Source organism: Ranitomeya variabilis, chromosome 1 (assembly GCF_051348905.1).
Source record: "Ranitomeya variabilis isolate aRanVar5 chromosome 1, aRanVar5.hap1, whole genome shotgun sequence".
Classification (NCBI taxonomy): Eukaryota; Metazoa; Chordata; class Amphibia; order Anura; family Dendrobatidae; genus Ranitomeya; species Ranitomeya variabilis.
This window is the reverse complement of record NC_135232.1, coordinates 981886854-981908586: the sequence shown is the minus strand read 5'-3', so window position 1 is coordinate 981908586 and position 21733 is coordinate 981886854. Positions and strand designations below refer to the sequence as shown.

The window sequence follows — 21733 nt, the reverse complement described above, 5'->3', positions numbered from 1 at the left end:
AAATGGGGACAGAAGCACATTTTTTTTCTTACAAATTTTGGATTTTTTTCATCACTTAAATTAAAAAAAAAACGATAAATGTTTGGCATCTGCGTAGTCTTGGACAATCATAATGCATATGACTTTGACAATCATAATGACATTTCAGTTTTAGCTTTTAGTGAACATGGTAAATCCAAAAGCCCCAAAACAATTGTGAAATTGCACTTCTTTTGCTATTTCACCACACTTTGTATTTTTCCCAGTACACTATATGGTGAAATAAATGGTGTCCGTCAAAAGTACATCTCAACCTGCAAAAAACAGGCACTCATACAGCTATGTATTGATGGAAAAACTAAAAACTTTATGGCTCTTTGAAGAAGGTAAGGAAAAAAATGAAAGCGCAAAAATGGAAAATTGCAAGGTGGTAAGGGGGTTAACTTCTATAATGAAAGTAGAAAATCTGGAGAGCAAAAAAAGTGCAAATAGGTTCTTAACTGATTAAAAACATAGGGTGCACAGGGGAGAAGTAAGCATTCCTTGTTTTGTTGCAGCTAAGCATCATGTAAAAAGCACGGATCGCCTGCTGCAGGACACGGGTCCAAAGACCAAGGATAATGGTGATACCGTGTGCATGTATCCAAATCTGCGCTGCTGATAAAGATGGATGGGAGAGATATTCTTCAAAGCTTTATTTCAAAATATTTTAATAGTCAACACTTTTCAATGTCATGCAGGACCTCTTCCTCAGGACAAAACTTTATGAAAGGTAAAGTTTTGCCCTGAGGAAGAGGTCCTGCATGAACTCAAAACATGTTCCCTATTAACCTGTTTTGAAATAAAGCCTTGAAGAATATCATCTGCCATCCATCTTTATCAGCAGTGCAGATTTCGACACATACACCCGGTTTCACCAAATTCTATAATGAACGTTTTTCCTCTTAATGTGTATTACTTCATTTCTACATTCTCTTTCTTTGTTCTAACTGAGACTATAGATTCTTTGTTCTCCTCTCTACACACTGAGGAAATTTGTGAACATTCCCATGCCCCTTCCCTCTGCTATCTCTATCTCTGAGTGAAGAGGGAGAGCAGAGAGAGCTGTCAGAACCCAGCAGAAGCAAAACATTAGGAATTTATTTTAATGAAGACTATAAAGAAAGTTGCTTAATGGCTTATCCCTAAAATCTGAAATATTCCCTGATAGAATAGGGAATAACTTAGTGCAGTCGTACCCCCAGTGATTCTGACAACAAGGTTCTGAAACCAAGAGGACCAGACTTGGTAGAACTCTCTGTTTGATGGAGGATTGCCTCTGCTCCATTCATTGCCTATCAGACTGCCGGAATTAGCTAAGCACAGCGCTTTATTTCTTCGACAGTCTCATAGACAATACATGCAGCATGTAAGAAGCAAAGTAACAATAAAACGATCTGCATGACGATATGCACAGCCTTTAAGTAAATGTCCCCCATTATGCATAATTTCTTGTACTGTTCCTTTAAGCACAACATAAATGTGTAAGGCTTTGCAGACAGATTTCTTTGCTATGCTGTGAGGAAATATTAATAGAAGCACAAGTCAATGATGCCCTCATTACAGAACTCCATCCTTTTATCTACTATATAATTGTCTAAGGGTCACTTTCGTCTGTTTGTCTGTCTGTCTGTCACGGAAATCCCAAGTCGCTGATTAGTCGCGGTCAAACGGCTACGACCAATCAGCGATGGGCACAGTGCGGCCGCGAAATGGCCGCTCCCTACTCCCCTGCCATCAGTGCCCGCTTCATACTCCCCTCCAGTCAGCGCTCACACAGGGTTAATGGCAGCGCATTATGCCGCAGTGTAACACACTCCGTTAACGCTGCTATTAACCCTGTGTGACCAACTTTTTACTATTGATGCTGCCTATGCAGCATCAATAGTAAAAAGATCTAATGTTAAAAATAATAAAAAAAATAAAAAATCATTATATACTCACCTTCTGTCGGCCTCCAGATCCAGCCCAGGCCTTTCCCATCCTCGCGACGTTCCGGTCCATGCATTGCGGTCTCACAAGATGATGATGTAGTGGTCTCGCGCTACGTCATCATCTCGCAAGACCGCAATGCACTCTTGGGACCGGAGCGTCGCGAGGAGCATTGGTAAACACCTGGGCTGGATCCGGAGGCCGACGGAAGGTGAGTATATAACTATTTTTTATTTTAATTCTTTTTTTAACAGGGATATGGTGCCCACATTGCTATATACATAGTATATATACTACATCTCTGTGCTATATACTAAGTGGGCTGTGCTATATACTACGTGGCTGTGGTATATATTACGTGGCTGGGCAATATACTACATCGCTGTGCTCTATACTACGTGGTCTGGGTTATATACTGCATGGGCACTGTTATATACTACGTCTCTGTGCTATATACTACGTGGCTATGCTATATACTACGTGGCTGTGCAATATATTACGTGGCTGTGCAATAAACTATGTGGCTGTGCAATATATTACATGGCTGGGCAATATACTACGTATCTGTGCTATATACTACGTTGCTGGGCAATATACTACGTGGCTGGGCAATATACTACGTGGCTGTGCAATATATTATGTGGCTGGGCAATATACTATGTGTCTGTGCTATATACTACGTGTCTGTGCTATATACTACGTGGCTAGGCAATATACTACGTGGCTGGGCAATATACTACGTGTCTGTGCTATTTACTTCATGGCTGTGTTATATACTATGTGGGCTGTGTTATATACTACGTGGCTGTGCTATATACTATGTGGGCTGTGTTATATACTACGTGGGCTGTGCTATACGCTACTTGGCTGTGCTATATTTCTCTGCTGTATCTGAGCATCATGAATTATGAGATGTGATAAAGAGGGGGGCCCACTGAGACTCTTTCGCCCGGGGCCCTCAAAAACCTGGAGCAGGCAATGGCTTCACTGATTGGTCACGCCCGGCCGCAAACAATCAGTGACAGTCACAGTCCGCCCGCGAATTGGTGAGGAATTTGAACCACGCTTCGCTAACTCGTCGCGGCCGGCCGAATCCTTTGTATAAATTGCATTATTCTGAAAACTTTATAAATAAACTACAGTACATACATATTCTAGAATACCCGATGTGTTAGAATCGGGCCACCATCTAGTAAGTATATACTTTACTGATTCCTTGTGGAAGATCCAGCATTTATGGCTGCTGTGAGATGTCTGAGTCTAAGCTACATGACGCTACTTTCAGTGTAATTAAATGTCCACTTACTGCATTGTGCTTCCTTCGTCTCCGAGTCATAGATATTCAAACCAAACTTCTCATACTGCTTCTCAAAATGCTTGTCAAGCTGCTGAGACCACCCATTGTTGTCTCCTGGAAGTGTCGGAAAGAAAGACTAACTGTTATTATCCGTGCATTACAGGAAGAGCAAGATAAAGAAGACAGAATATAAGAGGTAAATGAGGAAAATATTGCTCTTCATCTTTTTCTCAGAAACTTCTTAGAAATGATTACTACCACATACTTCTATTTAAAGGCAATCTGTCAGTAGGATCAACCCTCCTAAGCCTTCTATATGAGCATGCAGGTCATAGGAAGCTGAATAAAACGATACCTTGATATCTGCCATCCGATGTCTTATTCCAGAAAAATCCATGTTTTTCTTACATGTACAGTATATCACAAAAGTGAGTACCCCCCTCAGATATTTGTAAGCATTTTATTCTATCTTTTAATGGGACAACACTGAACATGTCACTTTGATACAATATAAAGTAATCAGTGTACAACTTGTATTACAGTGGAAATGTGGTGGGCCTAAATAACTTAACACACAGCCATTAATATTTTGTGGGCCACCATTATATTCAAGCATAGCCTTAGCTCTCTTGGGCATAGAGTTCACTAGAGTGTCACAGTTGCCACTGGAATCCTCTTCCACCCCTCCATGATGGCATCATGGAATTGACCAGAAGTGAGAGGTAACGGTCACAAGTTATGACAGCCTGGTTCTGGCCTGGTTCTGGATCTCACAAACTTACGTTCAGAAGTGACTTCTTGTCTGCCCAGCAAATACTGTAGAGATCAGGCATGGGATATCTAGAAGAAGACAACTGGAGCGGCGCTGAGAACAGAAGAGGACGGTGACCGGCAAGTATTTTGCTAGGGGCAGGAATCAAACATTAGGGAAATAAAAAAAAAACGCTGCAGTGGTGCAGTCGTTCTCTCAGCACTGACACTCCAGACTTCCCCTGGAAAGCCAAATCCAAAACTGACAAGTGACCCATTAGAACAATCCCTAACATTGAAAGCATTCCAAGTGCTGTCAAATAATAATAAATGCTTTCGGAGCCTTAATTGTCTGTCATGTCAAGGTGACCACACAAGCACTGACTAAGGCCGGCAATATGCATGAGATGAGTTGTTCAATCATCATCATTTTAAAATTGCACAGTAAATGAACAATCGTTTGTAATGGCTGAATAGAGATTATGGTTTGTCAAAAAAGTGACGTGATGTGGGACTTTTTAGTTTGTCAGCAAAAATTAGATGTGAGTGACTGTGGCCAATTATTTCCAACTTAGCTCTCTGGTGTGTGTCAATACTAACACTCTGCCATATGAGTGATTGGTGACATTTTTCTTCAAGGGGTTCTCCAGTCATATGATATTGATGACCTATCCTCCTCTTGAATAGAAGCTGATCTTCAGTACTTGGAAGAGGCCACTACATATTGAACGAAGCTACCCAATGCAGTTCCGTTCAATTTCTACATCCGGTCGATGTGGCTGCTAGTAGCTGACGGATGATGGTACTGGTTGTCAGACTCACAGATCTGATATTGTTGACCTATCCTAAGAAAAGGTAATCAATATCATATTACAGGACAACCCCTTTAATTATATAGCCAGCTTTACTACTTTCGTGATTAGAAAATGTGTTCAGTAAAGCTGGGGTTACTATGTAGATAGTTCAAGATCAGAGGTTCCGTGGACTGTCTTTATATCTGTAAAAAAGCTATTAACTTGCAGATATGGGGTTAATCTGCTTAGACCCATGCTGGCGGGAGGAAATTAACTTTATTACCCCCGGCACCATTCCGGTTCAAGTCATGGTGGCAGCGCAGGTTCAGTCATCTCTCTTTGCCAGGATTGCCAATTCAAATTTGTATTTTTTCTGGACAGCTTATCAAAAATTCAAGGACATAATATATTTATGGAAAACCATAATAAATCATTATGACTATCAGTGACACTGAAGACATCAGCTGCAATCATTTTAAAGGGAACCTGTCACCCCCCCAGGCGTTTGAAACTAAAAGAGCCACCTTGTGCAGCAGTAATGCTGCATTCTGACAAGGTGGCTCTTTTAGTTCTGGGTGCTGTAACTGCAGAAATAATCCGTTTTGTAATTTGTCAGAAAATACCTTTCTTCAGTCCTGGAGGCAGGCCTTTCCCCCCCTGCTGCAGACGCCACACAGCCGTCACTCAAGTCTTCTTGGCGTCGGGCGCCGCCTCCTCAGCGCTGTTTTGAAATGAGCCGGCGTCTGCGCTCTTTTCTCCTGCCTTGGGCAGGCGCAGTGAGTGCTGCCCATCCTCATATGCAGTCTAGCTGACTGCGCCTGTGCGGCCGCCCTGCCTGGGAATCCCAGCCCCGCAATGTGAATAAATCAGAAGACACTGCGGGGCTGGGATTCACAGGCAGGGCGGCCGCACAGGCGCAGTCAGTTGGACTGCATATGAGGATGGGCAGCGCTCACTGCGCCTGCACCAGGCAGGAGAAAAGAGCGCAGGCGCCGGCTCATTTCAAAACAGTGCTGAGGAGGCGTCGCCAAGAAGACTTGAGTGATGGCTGTGTGGCGTCTGCAGCAGGGGGAAAAGGCCTGCCTCCTTGACTGAAGAAAGGTATTTTCTGACAAATTACAAAACGGATTATTTCTGCAGTTACAGCACCCAGAACTAAAAGAGCCACCTTGTCAGAATGCAGCATTACTGCTGCACAAGGTGGCTCTTTTAGTTTCAAACGCCTGGGGGGGTGACAATTACAGTCAAAATAATCTGTACAAGTTTCTTCAGCCTCCAAAAAAAATCACGGAAGATTTTTTTTTACAAACAGGGCAAAAAAGTCCTATTTTCACCTACTGTCCTGGAATTTCAGTCAGTGTGGCGGGCGCAGTTACAGCCGTTACTCTCTATACTCAGAGTGGTGACTGAACTCTCGCCAACTCTGCCCCCGTGACTGAAAGTGGAATGCTACTGTGGGGAATAAAGGTAATTTCTGCTCGACAGTCTGATCCTAAGTGTGGTGCAGGGCAGGTTCACAATGCTATTAACTTGCAGATTAACTCCATATCCTAAAAAAATCCATTTGAAAATAGCACCCGCCACGTTTGCACATTAGCAGCTATTGGTGTCTATAGAGTTGATCTGATAGCTGCTATTGCGCAGAAGGTTTTACAATGGTCCTCACACTCCTCTGATCTGAACATCATTGTCCTCTGATCTAATGAGTCGCCCGCCAGGGCCGTGGGGTACTCGGTACCGGTACTTAAAGGGATGTGTCACGGCGGTGGTGACCTGGTCCTTGGCCTTGGGCACCCATGTAAAAGGGATTTGAATAAAGTTTGTGTTTGTGATGCCACCTGTGGTATTTGGTCAGTGGGGACCGACGCTGCTTAAAAGGGTCGTCTGGGGTGATGTTATGGCAGCTAAGATGATATAACTTCCCACAGGTGAAGTTGGGTCCCCAGGGCTCCTGGTGTGTAGCTGAAGATGGTGGGTGGTGCAGTAAGAAACGGAGGACACAGGTTTGCAGTCTCTTTACCTGGTTTACTGAAGACTCCAGGCAACCACAGTCCAGGGCACTGGATCACAGGCACAGGCAGGGTCTCGCTGGCTTGGAAGTGAGTTCAGAGTCCCCTTTACCAGGTGGAGTTTAAAGCCTTCCTACTAGCGCTGGGGTGTAGTCCCTTGCTGCCTGTGGCTTCTGTTAAGGTCCTCACTGTTCTCTCTGTCCTCCATAAAGGTGGGATACGAACCTGTATGACAGGTGGCTCGAGCCTTTTTACAGGGTCTCTATCACGTCCCGAGCTCTATGCGCCACTGTGTCTCCAGGTGTCAGGGCGGACAGGTGATATGTAGTCCAGTTGTCCTGCCAGTTTCTGCTATGCCTCTTGAAGTCCGACACAACCTCGGTCTTCTGGCTACCAGAATCTGTGCTATGCAAGGAGGTAGCTCAGTCGCAGCTTTTCTCCCCAGTTCTTTACTCTCCTTTGCTTCGACCTCCTCCACACTCACTACATTGATCTCTTCCTTCTGTATTATCTCTATCCAGGAGCTGCAGCACCCTCATGGCTGCACTGCCCCTCACTTTCCTCTGTGCTTCAGACTGCTCCAGTCTGCTATCTGGCATTAGCTCCGCCTTCTGGCCTGGAGTGTGAACATGTTGTATGTTTGTGTTTACCTGATAAAGAAGATCTTCCCTCGCTTCGAAGCATGACATCACTCTCCCCGTGAGAAAAGCAATGCCACTGTAACAACCAGGACACATAAAACATGGGGAGAGCATACAACTCTATGCAGATGTTGACTGTGGTCAAATTTGAACCAGCGTTACAATGCAGTAGTTCTAACTGCGAGCCACTGCGCTGCTAATAAAATCCTCATACTGGAACAGTATGTCAACACTATACACAGTGGGTACGGAAAGTATTCAGACCCCTTTAAATTTTTCACTCTTTGTTTCATTGCAGCCATTTGGTAAATTCAAAAAAGTTCATTTTTTTCTCATTAAAAAAGTTTTTCTTTTTTAATAAATATGCAAAAATTTCTACATTTCTGTTTTGTTTCAGTCAAGATGGGGTGCAGAGTGTACATTAATGAGAAAAAATATGAATTTTTTTGAATTTACCAAATGGCTGTAATGAAACAAAGAGTGAAAAATGTAAAGGGGTCTGAGTACTTTCCGTACCCACAAAATGGAACTGACCGAATGAGTAGAAAGGAAAAGAGAATTAAGTCATGTTCCAGTCATCTGGACAGCACCAGCAGGGCCGCCATCAGGGCATTACTGCCCTGACTGGTGTATGGGGCCCGATGAACAGAGGGGGCCTGCATCAGACCCCATCTCTTCTGCTCATCAAGCCCCAGAGGCAGGCTTCTCCCGATGCAGTAACTGAACCTGCGTTAAAGACGCAGGTTCAGTTAAACTCTATTGCCGTGCCAATCGGAGCCTGGCAGCTGACATCACGTCGCTGGCTTATGACGTCATTGTCATTCGCCGGTGAGTGCGCACCTGGACTGTGTTGAGGGAGCATCGCAGCAGGAGCGCGGCCAGATAAGGAGAAAGTTTTCTTATTTTTATTGAAAGTGGCACGGGGGCAGGGTGGGAGATGCAGGGGGAAGAATGGAGACACAGGGGGAAGAATGGAGACACAGGGGGAAGAATGGAGATATAGAGGGAAGAATGGAGACACAGGGGGAAGAATGGAGATACAGGGGGAAGAATGGAGACACAGGGGAAGTATGGAGACACGGGGAAGTATGGAGACAAGGGAAGACTGGAGAAACAGGGGGAAAATTGGAGACACAGGGGAAGAATGGAGACACAAGGGGAAGTATGGAGACACAGGGGGAAGTATGGAGACATAGGGGGAAGAATGGAGACACAGGTGGATGTATGGAGACACAGGGGGAAGTATGGAGACACGGGGTAGGATGGAGACACAGGGAGCAGGATGGGAGACATGGGGGCAGGATGGGAGACATGGGGGCAGGATGGGAGACATGGGGGCTGGATGGAGGCCCAGGGGGTAGGATGGGAGACACGGGAGCAGAATGGGAGACACGGGGGCAGGATGGGAGACACGGGGGCAGGATGGAAGACATGGGGCTGGATGGAGACAGATGGGGCAGGATGGGAGACACGGGCAGGATGGGAGACATGGGAGGCAGGATGGGAGACACGGGGGCAGGATGGGAGACTCGGGGGCAGGATGGGAGACACGGGGGCAGGATGGGAGACACAGGGGGCAGGATAGGAGACACAGGGGGCAGGATTAGAGACATGGTGCAGGATCATGGGGCAGGATGGAGACAGATGGGGCAGGATCATGGGGCAGGATGGAGACAAATGGGGCAGGGTCATGAGGCCGGATGGATACAACAGAGACAGATAGGGCAGAATCAAGGGGCAGATGGGACAGGGTCTTGAGGCAGATGGGGCAGGATCACGGGACAGATGAGGCAGGATCACGGGACAGATGGGGCAATATCACGGGACAGATGGGGCCAGATCACGGGACAGATGAGGCTGGATCATGGGACAGATGGGGCAGGATCACGAGACAGATGGTACAGGATTGGACATCACATGGGGGCAGAATGGATACTCATGAGGGCAGGATGGGAGAACATATGGGGCCAGGATGGAAGAACATATGGCTGGAGCCAGGAGTGAGAAACATGGGGGGCCAGGATGAGGGATATTATTATCATAAGGTCTATTTAAGTGATATTATTACTGCAGTGATGTATTTATTTTATTTTTTGAGAATACTGTTTTAAATGTAGGAGGTGGTCCTGTTACTGTGCAGAGTGACACTATGTCGCCTTTTTTGGGAAAAAATTAAGTAACATGTTCTGCAAGCGGTGCTCTAGCTAACTGTGTTATTTCCTGCAGGGATAAACCCTGGCGGTCTGTGCTGGATGAAGATGAAAAGCAAAGATGAAAGACTTCACCTAGAGACATCACTGGTGAATCAGTGTGTTACCTGTACACTGACACTATACACTGTATACTATATACAGCGTTCCTGTGTATAATATCACCAGTGATCACTGCATTACCTTTACACTGACACTATATACAGAGCTCCTGTGTATAATGTCATTGATCACAGTATAACCTGTACAATTTATACAGTTCTCGTGTGTATAATGTCACCGGTGATCACTGTATTACCTGTACACTGACACTATATACAGAGCTCCTGTGTATAATGTCACCGGTATTCACTGTATTACCTGTACACAGACACTGCATACTAAGAACAGATCTCCTGTGTATAATGGCACTTATGGTAATATTAGTATTGAGGTTTTTTTTTTAATTAATGATCAGTATTGTAGTATTCAGTCACTATGTGGTGGTAATATATGGTCTGGTCATGGTGTGGTGGCATTTGTCCTTTGTATGTGGTATTATCGGCAACCATGTGGTGGTAATATGTGATCTGGACATGGTGCGGTGGTATTTGTCCCTTGTATGTGATATTATTCTGTCACTGTGGTGGTAATATGTGGTCTGGACATGGTGTGGTGGTATTTGTTCCTTGTATGTGGTATTATAGGTCTCTATGTGGTGGTAACATGTGGTCTGGACATGGTTAGGTGGTATTTTTCCCTTGTATGTGATATTATTGGCCATTTTAAAAATTGAAAAATAAATAAAAATATACCTAAATTGTATTGAAATTTTAACAAATGATTAATAGGATAGAGTAGAGTCGAGCTCAGCTAAAAAAGTCTACCTTGTTGTGGTGGCGGCTTAAAAAATCTTTTGGCCAAAACAAAAGCTGCTGGCTATATGTGTGATCTGGTGATGGGAACTGTTAATGTGTGATTGGTGAGAAGAGGAGTTTTTCCAAGAAAGAACGGTGAAGCTGTGGACAGTTCGAGGGATGGAGCCTGGGCGGAGTCTCAAGGGAGTCCCGAACATATTGTCATTATGGGGCCCCTAAATTCCTAGTGGAAGCCTTGACCACCAGTGAGACATGGGGCTGGATGGAGACAGATGGGGCAGGAAGGGAGACACAGGCAGGATGGGAGACACGGGGGCAGGATGGGAGACACAGGGGGCAGGATAGGAGACACAGGGGGCAGGATGAGAGACACAGAGATCAGGATGGAAGACACAGAGGGAAGGATGGGAGACACAGGGGGCAAGATGGAGACACAGGGGGCAGGATGGAGACATGGTGCAGGATCATGGGGCAGGATGGAGACAGATGGGGCAGGATCATGGGCAGGATGGAGACAGATGGGGCAGGATCATGGGGCAGGATGGAAACAAATGGGGCAGGGTCATGAGGTGGGATGGATACAACAGAGACAGATGGGGCCGGATCAAGGGGCAGATGGGACAGGATCATGGGGCAGATGGGGCAGGATCATGGGACAGATGAGGCAGGATCACGGGACAGATGGGGCAATATCACGGGACAGATGGGGCCAGATCACGGGACAGATGGGGCCGGATCATGGGACAGATGGGGCAGAATCACGAGACAGATGGTACAGGATTGGACATCACATGGGGGCAGAATGGATACTCATGAGGGCAGGATGGGAGAACATATGGGGCCAAGATGGGAGAACATATGGCTGGAGCCAGGAATGAGAAACATGGGGGCCAGGATGAGGGATATTATTATCATAAGGTCTATTTAAGTGATATTATTACTGCAGTGATGTATTTATTTTATTTTTGAGAATACTGTTTAAATGTAGGAGGTGGTCCTGTTACTGTGCAGAGCGACACTATGTCGCCTTTTTTGGGAAAAAATTAAGTAACGTGTTCTGCAAGCGGTGCTCTAGCTAACTGTGTTATTTCCTGCAGAGATAAACCCTGGCGGTCTGTGCTGGATGAAGATGAAAAGCAAAGATGAAGCACTTCACATAGAGACATCACTGGTGAATCAGTGTGTTACCTGTACACTGACACTATACACTGTGTACTATATACAGCGTTCCTGTGTACAATATCACCAGTGATCACTGCATTACCTTTACACTGACACTATATACAGAGCTCCTGTGTATAATGTCATTGATCACAGTATAACCTGTACAATTTATACAGTTCTCCTGTGTATAATGTCACCGGTGATCACTGTATTACCTGTACACTGACACTATATACAGAGCTCCTGTGTATAATGTCACCGGTATTCACTGTATTACCTGTACACAGACACTGCATACTAAGAACAGATCTCCTGTGTATAATGGCACTTATGGTAATATTAGTATTGAGTTTTTTTTATTAATGATCAGTATTGTAGTATTCAGTCACTATGTGGTGGTAATATATGGTCTGGACATGGTGCGGTGGTATTTGTCCCTTGTATGTGATATTATTCTGTCACTGTGGTGGTAATATATGGTCTGGACATGGTGTGGTGGTATTTGTTCCTTGTATGTGGTATTATAGGTCTCTATGTGGTGGTAACATGTGGCCTGGACATGGTTAGGTGGTATTTGTCCCTTGTATGTGATATTATTGGCCATTTTAAAAATTGAAAAATAAATAAAAATATACCTAAATTGTATTGAATATTTTAACAAATGATTAATAGGATAGAGTAGAGTCGAGCTCGGCCAAAAGAGTCTACCTTGTTGTGGTGGCGGCTTGAAAAATCTTTTGGCCAAAACAAAAGCTGCTGGCTATATGTGTGATCTGGTGATGGGAACTGTTAATGTGTGATTGGTGAGAAGAGGAGTTTTTCCAAGAAAGAGCGGTGGGGCTGTGGACAGTTCGAGGGACGGAGCCTGGGCGGAGTCTCAAGGGAGTCCCGAACATATTGCCAGTATGGGGCCCCTAAATTCCTAGTGGAAGCCTTGAGCACCAGTGTTTGTGTGTAGTCGGGGCTCACTACTCAGTGAGAGCCCTGCAATCACTCCTTTATTTACTGCAATGACTGTTCACTGCCCCTGGTGCTACCTCGATGACACCGATCATGACGTCATTCTTTGTAGTCATCATTGTAGTTCATTTTATCTCTTAGTAGCGATGAGCAGGAGAGAAAATATAACTTAATTTTCTCCCTGCAGCAGCATTTCCTATTAGATTGCTGCGTATGTTTAAAATAGTATTTACCTGCATATTAACTCTTTGAATGCAGGTAATTACTTTATTTTTTGGCTAACAGGTTCCCTTTAAACCGGAATGTTTGGAATATTATCAGGGTGGAAAAGCACTTGAAATTTAGTGCCACATAATTGATATAACAATCCTAAAAGTCAACATCATCCCTTTGATGAACCTTGCCACGTGATTTAGGAAAAGAAGCCAAACTAGACCCTCTATTAGCTGCTACTTCCAATAGGTGGCACTAGAGTTCCAATAATTACGAGAACAGAACTCAAGTGAGTGGCACTCACCACTGGTGCATGATTTTGTGCTTTTTTTAATTCCAAAGTCATACAGGAATACAAAGTGAAGAGACACAAACTGGGCTTCACCTGTTTCACATCTAAATATGCTTCATCTGGCCCTCACTATAGGTCACTAGACTTCCTGTCCTCTCCCTCTCTGAAGAGGGAATTTCCATATTTAAATTCCCAGAGGAGCATTGCATGACCTATAAGTCACTTATGAGACAGTGACCGGTGTTGTTGTGAATGGCCAGTATCTGTCGCAGAGGAGGAGGTCCTCTGTGCTGTAAGCCTGGAATGTTTCTCTGGGACTTGTAGATCCACAAGCCTTGCTTACTGTTTAAGTGGGCTGGGCTTGCAGGGTTAGTCAGAAAGCTGGGCGGGTCTGACTAACCTCACTCCTCCCATCAATGGGTGTGTCTCATACGTTATAATGAGACTGTGGTTTGGTCACATGGTCTCTGTGTTGGAAGGTCCTACAAGTGTACAGGTTTTCCTGGAAGGCACGTGGAAGAGGCATGTGCCTGCAGAGTCTGTGATGGCTATCTGTGTTGGGGGAAGCTACCGTCCTTCTGAGGGTCTGGAACTGACGGATGTGAGCTTGTCAAGTAAGTCATAGTACGGGTCAGTGATCCCAGTAAGGCAGCTACCCTGGAAACCAGGACCCACGTGATGCCAGCCTGTTAAGCCTGCAATGCTGCCATGCAGGTAACGCAGAGCATGGGAGACTGTGTGCACTGACGAGGGTCAGTTAATGAACTGTGAAGACATAACCGCAGTTGAGAGTGGACTCTAAGTTAAGTCTGTGAAGTGCAGACATGGCCTACAGTGGTTTATGATGGTATAATAAACCGCATGGACTGGTTAAGTGGAAAAATCGTTCCTGTGTGCCTTAATCCCGCTGCCAAGTGAGTGTCCCCCAACACATTCAGTGAGCACTGAACTACACACTTTACACCGACTTGGTACTCTCCACAAGAAAAAAAGGTCCCCTTTAGAACATTAACAAGGACTAAAACATCTTGCCTGTGTTTAACCATCAAAATACTGGTGACAGGTTCCCTTTAAGTCAATGTACTATAGACATGTTTTCTTTTTCTACATTGCTTTGATGGAAATGTGGGTCCTGGCACCTTTGCTGTATTTCATCATAAATTATTTTTATTCTATTTTTAGGACAGCAACAATATAATTTACTATTGCAATCATTTTTTCGTCCTACTGGCATCCATAGACATTTCATGAACTGTTGTCTAGGTATTAACCTTAGCTGAATGACTGGTACTGTAGGCAATATGTCATCAATCATATATGTCATCAGTATCACTAGTTTCATTCCATGAGAGCTTGTTTCCATAGGCATATACATATATTCAAGACCAGAACAAAAGCTTCATTCCTGTGAGCCCATGAACCTGTCAAATGGTGAAATATGAAGCGGATCATGGGTTGTCCTTTTTTAAAATTACGGTCATATATATATATATATAAAAAAAAATTGAGTTTGGATTTTTACTTTTTCCTAACGGGATCAGATTTTTCATTTTTGAGCCTCCCCTTCTTCAGTAAGCCATATGTTTTTGCTTTATTCTGTGAACACAGCTGTTTGAAGGCTTGTTTTTTGCAGGACAAGTTGAAGTTTGTATAACACCATTCAGTTTTCCATATACTGTACTGGAAAATGGTAAAAAAATTTGAGGTTAAATAGTAAAAAAATGCAATTACACCACTGTATTTTGTTTTTCCATATGCGGCTTTTAGTGTGCAGTAAAATGACATAACAACATGATTCTTAAGGTCAGATTACCACAATACATAAATAATTAAGTTTATGTTTTAGTTAGCCTTTACTATACTTTATTGACTTAAAAATTCTGAACTTTGTAAAAAATAATTTTGGTTAATGTCGCAATTTTCAAAGAATAATAACTTTTTTATTTTTCTGTCAATGGATCTTTATGAGGGCTTAATTTTTTGCATTGCGAGCAGAGTTGTCGTTTTTATTGGTACAATTTTTGGGTACATACATTGTTTTGATCAATTTTTATTACATTTTTGGAAATGTATGTTGAGCAAAAAACAGCAATTCTGGTGTATCTGACTTGTTTTATGAACTTTACTTATTTTTATTGGTATCCTTAGGAATGGCTGAACATAACGATCTTCTATGAAGCCAAGCCACAGGCTTGGTTTATTAGAGGGACCAAAATGGCAGCAAATAGAACGCACCTTAATATAAAACATAACCCGTATTTATACTGCAGAAAACATATTTCCTAATTAAATCTTCCCTGACAGTGTGAAATGAAGGGGTAAATATTACTAATTTTAATGCACTACAGGAGAGTAAGAAGTATGTAGATCTAATTTTAGTGTGTCTCAGCACAACACACAGCTCAGTTTCAGCACACATAGCTCAGCTACAACACACTCAGCTCATCTGTGACACACTCAGCTCAGCTACATTACAGCATTTTGAATTTCCTTCTAGACATGTGATTGATTACAAGACCTGAAAGTTAGGTACTTCAGCTAGTTAAGACCTACAGCATCTGATCTCTCATAATCACCGCTATAAGCCAGCTTCCCGTACCGCACATCCGTCCGGCTATAAGTATGGGTACCAACTCCTACACTTCTTTGCCTTCCCAGGCTTTTTATAATTATTAACTGCGCCATAGCTGTCACCTGACCCGGAGTCTCCTCTAATCTTTTCCCTCGTGGGACATGTGCTTTGCTCTCCAGTTCCTGCTATTGTCATTCTCTCTGCTTTGATTAATCTTTGGTCAGTAGATGGCGATGATTGCTTGCAGACACCCAGCTTAAGCACTTTTGTGTATGTCTCGTCAATCCTTCATCCCCTTACAAGTGCAAGCATTCTCCTTGATCATAGGAATCTGCTCTGGTTTACCAGAGTATGTGCACGTTGAGTCTTTTTGCAGAGTTTCAGAGCAGAAACTGAACAGAACTTCCAAGTTTTTGAGAAGTTTTGAGTTTCTGAGGAGCATATGTAAAGCTTCATCACAGTTTCTGCTAATTTTCTACTCCAAAAACTCAGCAAAAAGACTCAGGGTGCATATATTCCAAGATGCACACATACATTTTAGCAAAAATGTTTCTGTATCTTATTGTTCAAATGTAAACAGTAAGTGGTTAAACAGCAGTAACTGGGGCCAGCTCTATTTGTTGCTGTAGGGATTATTACATGAAGGTGCTGGCTATATAGCACATCCATCACCCATTGTGTATGGAGAACCTTCAGTTTCTGAGTGTACTCAATACATGTGCAATCAACATCTGCTGTATATGTCGAACAGTGGTCAACATATCTACTCCTTTGCTCTACTCTTGTATTTTCCTCACAAAACCTTCTCCTCGATTTTTCCCTTGCATCCCGAATATCTTGCAACTTTTATATACACTACCTTTCAAAAATTTAGGGTCACTTACAAATGTCCTTATTTTTGAAAGAAAAGTACATTTTTTTCCAATGAAGCTAACATTAACTGATTCAGAAATGCACTCTATACATTGTTCATGTAGTAAATGACTATTCTAGCTGCAAATGTCTGGTTTGTAATGCAATATCTTCATAGGTGTATAGAAGCCCATTTCCAACAACCATCACTCCAGTGTTCTTAAGGTACTTTGTGTTTGCTAACTGTGTTAGAAGGCTAATGGATAGTTAGAATACCCTTGAAAACCCTTGTGCAAGTATGTTAGCACAGCTGAAAACAGTTTGGCTGATTAGAGAACCTATAAACCCGACCTTCCTTTAAGCTAGCTGAGAATCTGGAGCATTACATTTGTTGGTTCCAATAAACTCTCAAAATGTCCAGAAAAAAAGAACTTTCATGTGAAACTCGACAGTCTATTCTTGTTCTTAGAAATTAAGGCTATTCCATGCGAGAAATTGCCAAGAAACTGAAGATTTCCTACAACAGTGTGTACTACTCTCTTCAGAGAAGAGAACAAACAGGCTCTAACCAGAGTAGAAAGAGAAGTGGGAGTCCCCGCTGCACAACTGAGCAACAAGACAAGTACATTAGAGTCTGTAGTTTGAGAAATCAACACCTCAGAGGTCCTCATCTGGCAGCTTCATTAAATAGTACACGCAAAACGCCAGTGTCAACATCTACAGTGAAGAGGCGAATCTGGGATGCTGACCTTCAGGGCAGAGTGGCAAAGAAAAAGCCATATCTGAGACTGGCTAATAAAAGGAAAAGATTAATATGGGCAAAAGAACACAGATATTGGACAGAGGACGATTGGAAAAAAGTGTTATGGACAGACGAATCCAAGTTTGAGGTGTTTGGATCAAACAGAAGAACATTTGTGAAGAAGGCTAATGGATGGTTAGAATACCCTTGAAAACCCTTGTGCAAGTATGTTAGAACAGCTGAAAACAGTTTGGCTGATTAGAGAACCTATAAACCTGACCTTCCTTTGAGCTAGCTGAGAATCTGGAGCATTACATTTGTTGGTTCCAATAAACTCTCAAAATGTCCAGAAGAAAAGAACTTTCATGTGAAACTCGACAGTCTATTCTTGTTCTTAGAAATTAAGGCTATTCCATGCGAGAAATTGCCAAGAAACTGAAGATTTCCTACAACAGTGTGTACTACTCCCTTCAGAGAAGAGAACAAACAGGCTCTAACCAGAGTACACGCAAAACGCCAGTGTCAACGTCTACAGGGAAGAGGCGAATCTGGGATGCTGACCTTCAGGGCAGAGTGGCAAAGAAAAAGCCATATCTGAGACTGGCTAATAAAAGGAAAAGATTAATATGGGCAAAAGAACACAGATATTGGACAGAGGACGATTGGAAAAAAGTGTTATGGACAGACGAATCCAAGTTTGAGGTGTTTGGATCACACAGAAGAACATTTGTGAGAAGCAGAACAACTGAAAAGATGCTGGAAGTGTGCCTGATGCCATCTGTCAAGCATGGTGGAGGTAATGTGATGGTCTGGGGTTGCTTTGGTGCTGGTAACATGGGAGATTTGTACAAGGTAAAAGGGATTTTGAATAAGGAAGGCTATTACTCCATTTTGTAATGCCATGCCATACCCTGTGGACAGCGATTAATTGGAGCCAATTTCATCCTACAACAGGAAAATGACCCAAAGCACACCTCCAAATTATGTAAGAACTATTTAGGGGAGAAGCAGGCAGCTGGTATTCTATCTGTAATGGAGTGGTCAGAACAGTCACCAGATCTCAACCCCATTGAGCTGTTGTGGGAGCAGCTTGACCGTATGGTACGCAAAAAGTGCCCATCAAGACAAGCCAACTTGTGGGAGGGGCTTCTGGATACATGGGGTGAAATTTCTCCAGATTACCTCAGCAAATTAACTGCTAGAATGCCGAAAGTCTGCAATGCTGTAATTGCTGCAAAGGGAGCATTCTTAGACAAAAGCAAGGTTTGAAGGAGAAATTTATTTCAAATAAAAATCTTTTTTTCGAACCTTGTCAATGTCTGGACTAGATTTTCAATTCATTTGGCAACTCATTTGATTAATAAAAGTATGAGTTTTTATGGAAAACACAAAATTGACTGGGTGACCCTAAACTTATGAACGGTAGTGTGTATACAGATCCCAGAAATTAGAGGAATTGTAGGTTTAAGGTAGAGAAGAAATCAAATTTTTCAAATCGCGCAGATCTAACAGGTATATTTAATTTCCAGCAAAATTGATCTTTGTGAATTGAATGTTTCTTATTATGTTTAAGAATCTGCGTAGGGTCATCTACAAGGAAAACGGATGACTAGTGGGCGTGCATTGCACAGGAATTAGGATGCCAACCACTGCGATTAGGTAGGGTTTGATATATAGTCTGGGATATTGTAGGGATTGCTATTGACATATTACTAGATTTATATCTCCCCTAATGGTTTAGCATCTGAAGGTGATGGTGCACTTTTTTTTTCCTGTTCATGTCTTTGTTTTTTTTTTCAATATGTTATTTACCTGTCTGTCTCTCAGTTATTGAAATTTCCGTCCATGTTATTTTCATGAGAATCTGCCTAAACTCATCTTTATGCTAACATGCTGAGCGTGTTGGCAGCTCAGCATTTTGTGGCCATGTTTATGTTGCATTTATTGATCTTGTATGCAATATAACTGGACTGGACAGATGCTTGTTACATTGTCGATACGTACGTCCTTCATTCCCTTGTCACCAAAGCAACACCTTCTGATAAACATAAAACTATGGCTGTTTTGCTGCGGGCATTTAACAGATAGAAGCCTGGAATCACCACTTCATATGGTTGGATGCTCCACTGTGGCTACTGTATCCCCTGATGAGTCCCATAAAGGGATGAAATGCATTAAGAGGTGGTCAATTTAATATGACACCAAGGTCTCAACTCATGATATAGGCATTTTTCATGCTCCTATCCTTTATGAAGTCTGAGGACCAGTGTCGAATACCTATGAGTGTTTGCATGAGACCATTCCGTTTACCTACCTTGCTATTGCAGGGAATACTCATATATGGTATTGATATGTTATTTTTGGTATTTATACACCGGAATTACTTTATATTTGAGTATTAACTGGAATAGGTACATATACAAGCTTCAAAAAAACTCTTTGCAACAAACATTTACATCAGCCAACCTGTGGTGCTAGGTAAGTCTGTCTTGGGCTATGTGCACACGTTCAAGATTTTAGAAACGCGATAAAACCACGAAAAAAACCCGCATACATTAAGCACCCTATTGTTAGAATGCAATCCGCAATTTTTGTGCACACGTTGCGCTTTTTTCCGCGGCAGAATCACATTCAGGAAAAAAACGCAGCATGCTCATTCCTTGTACGGAATCGCGGGGATTCCGCACACATAGGAATGCATTGATCTGCTTACTTTCCGCATGTGGCTATGCCCACCATGCGAAAAATAAGCGGATCATGTGCGGTTGGTACCCAGGGTGGAGGAGAGGAGACTCTCCTAGCCCTGGGAACATATAATTGTTAAAAAAAATTAAAATAATAAATCGTGATATTCTCACCTTCCGGCGTCCCTCGCAGCCTTCCCACTCCTCGCGATGTTTCTGTTCCCAGTGATGCTTTGCGGCAATGACCTGTGATGACTTGGGTCTTGCGAGAGCACTACGTCATCTGAGGTCATTGCCGCTAGGCATTATTAGGAACGGGAGCATCGCGAGGAGCGGGAAGATTGCCAGGGACGCTGGAAGGTGAGAATATCACAATTTATTTTTTATTATTTTTTAAATTTTTTCCATTATTTATTTATTAGGCAGCATCAATAGTAAAAAGTTGGTCACACTTGTCAAACACTATGTTTGACAAGTGTGACCAACCTGTCAATCAGTTTTCCAAGCGATGCTACAGATCGCTTGGAAAACGCTAGCATTCTGCAAGCTAACTACGCTTGTAAAATGCTAGTGTTTAGCGGGAAAACGCATTCCAATTCTGCATGCATTTTACCCGCGGCACAGTAGCGGAATTGCCACGGAAATTTCTACGACAATTCCGGACATGTGCACATAGCCTTGGTCTATTTTTGTGGGTCTTATGTGTGTTACTTATATTATACACTTTAATTATATATTAAATGTTATGTTTTATTAATACCCTTTTCTTGCTAAAGCTATATTACATATCCCGTGGGACCTTTATCCTTTTTGGATTTTATTTTCCCAGTGAAAATGGAATACGCTATTGCTGTTCTTTATTATGTTGTTGACTCCTTGCAGACCCCAAAGCATAACGAATGCAGACAGTAAGAAAAAAAAATTCTCATCGCTCACCTGTCCCGCCACCATCACCACAAACCACTATGCCTCTTTTCCTCTTTCTCCCTTGTGTAATTTTTCTCTCCGGCTTCTTCAATCAAGGCTGGGTTTGCAACTCAACCATGCCTTAAATGAGGCTGTACATAAGAGTTGCTTCATCATTCAAGTCACATGCATTGTAATGTTGTGATGTCATGATATGCAATGGCGCAAATCCCAGCCTGGTGTGAAGAGGCTGAAGAGGATAAATGTGATGGGGTAAGAAGAAAAGGAAAGGCAACTAGGACTTCACTGTGGGTTGCACTGATGGTGGGACAGGTGAATGGTGTACGGACCGCAGCCGCGTGTGTACGAGGTGTACGGAGCGGAGCTGCATGTGTACGAGGTGTACGGAGCGCAGCCGCGTGTGTACGAGGTGTACGGAGTGCAGCCGTGTGTGCAAGGTGTACAGAGCGCAGCCGCGTATGTACGAGGAATACGGAGTGGACGTTAGCTGTGTCGGATCGGAACAGATGTTGCTCCTCGCTCTGACACTGACTGGCACAGGAGACACGGAGAGGTCTCTATCAGTGGCGTACTGGAGCTGCAGTTATGTGAGCAGTCAGTGGTGCAGCGCGGCTGGATGAAATCATTCAGCGCCGTGGGAATGGAAGCTGCTGGCTGCTGTGAGGGAGCTCGTTGAAAGGTGTGTGTGTGTGTAGTGATGGAGAAGGCTATGATAGGGGTGTGAGGGCAATGATGGGGGTTGGGTAACCATGTGTCATCAATATACTGTCGCAGTATCATGTGGGGCCATTATACTGTACCCAGCATCATGTGGGCCAT

At 43.3% G+C, this 21733-nt stretch overlaps 1 protein-coding gene across 1 annotated transcript in view; it reads right to left on the bottom strand.

Annotated features, from left to right (window-relative positions):
- The window catches only part of RXFP1 (relaxin family peptide receptor 1), a 577565-nt gene that overhangs the window by 214423 nt on the left and 341409 nt on the right, over window positions 1-21733 (bottom strand). The window contains exon 3 of the mRNA XM_077279409.1: window positions 3257-3361. Within this exon, the coding sequence (XP_077135524.1) occupies window positions 3257-3361 (105 nt within the window). The remainder of the gene's footprint in view (window positions 1-3256; window positions 3362-21733) is intronic.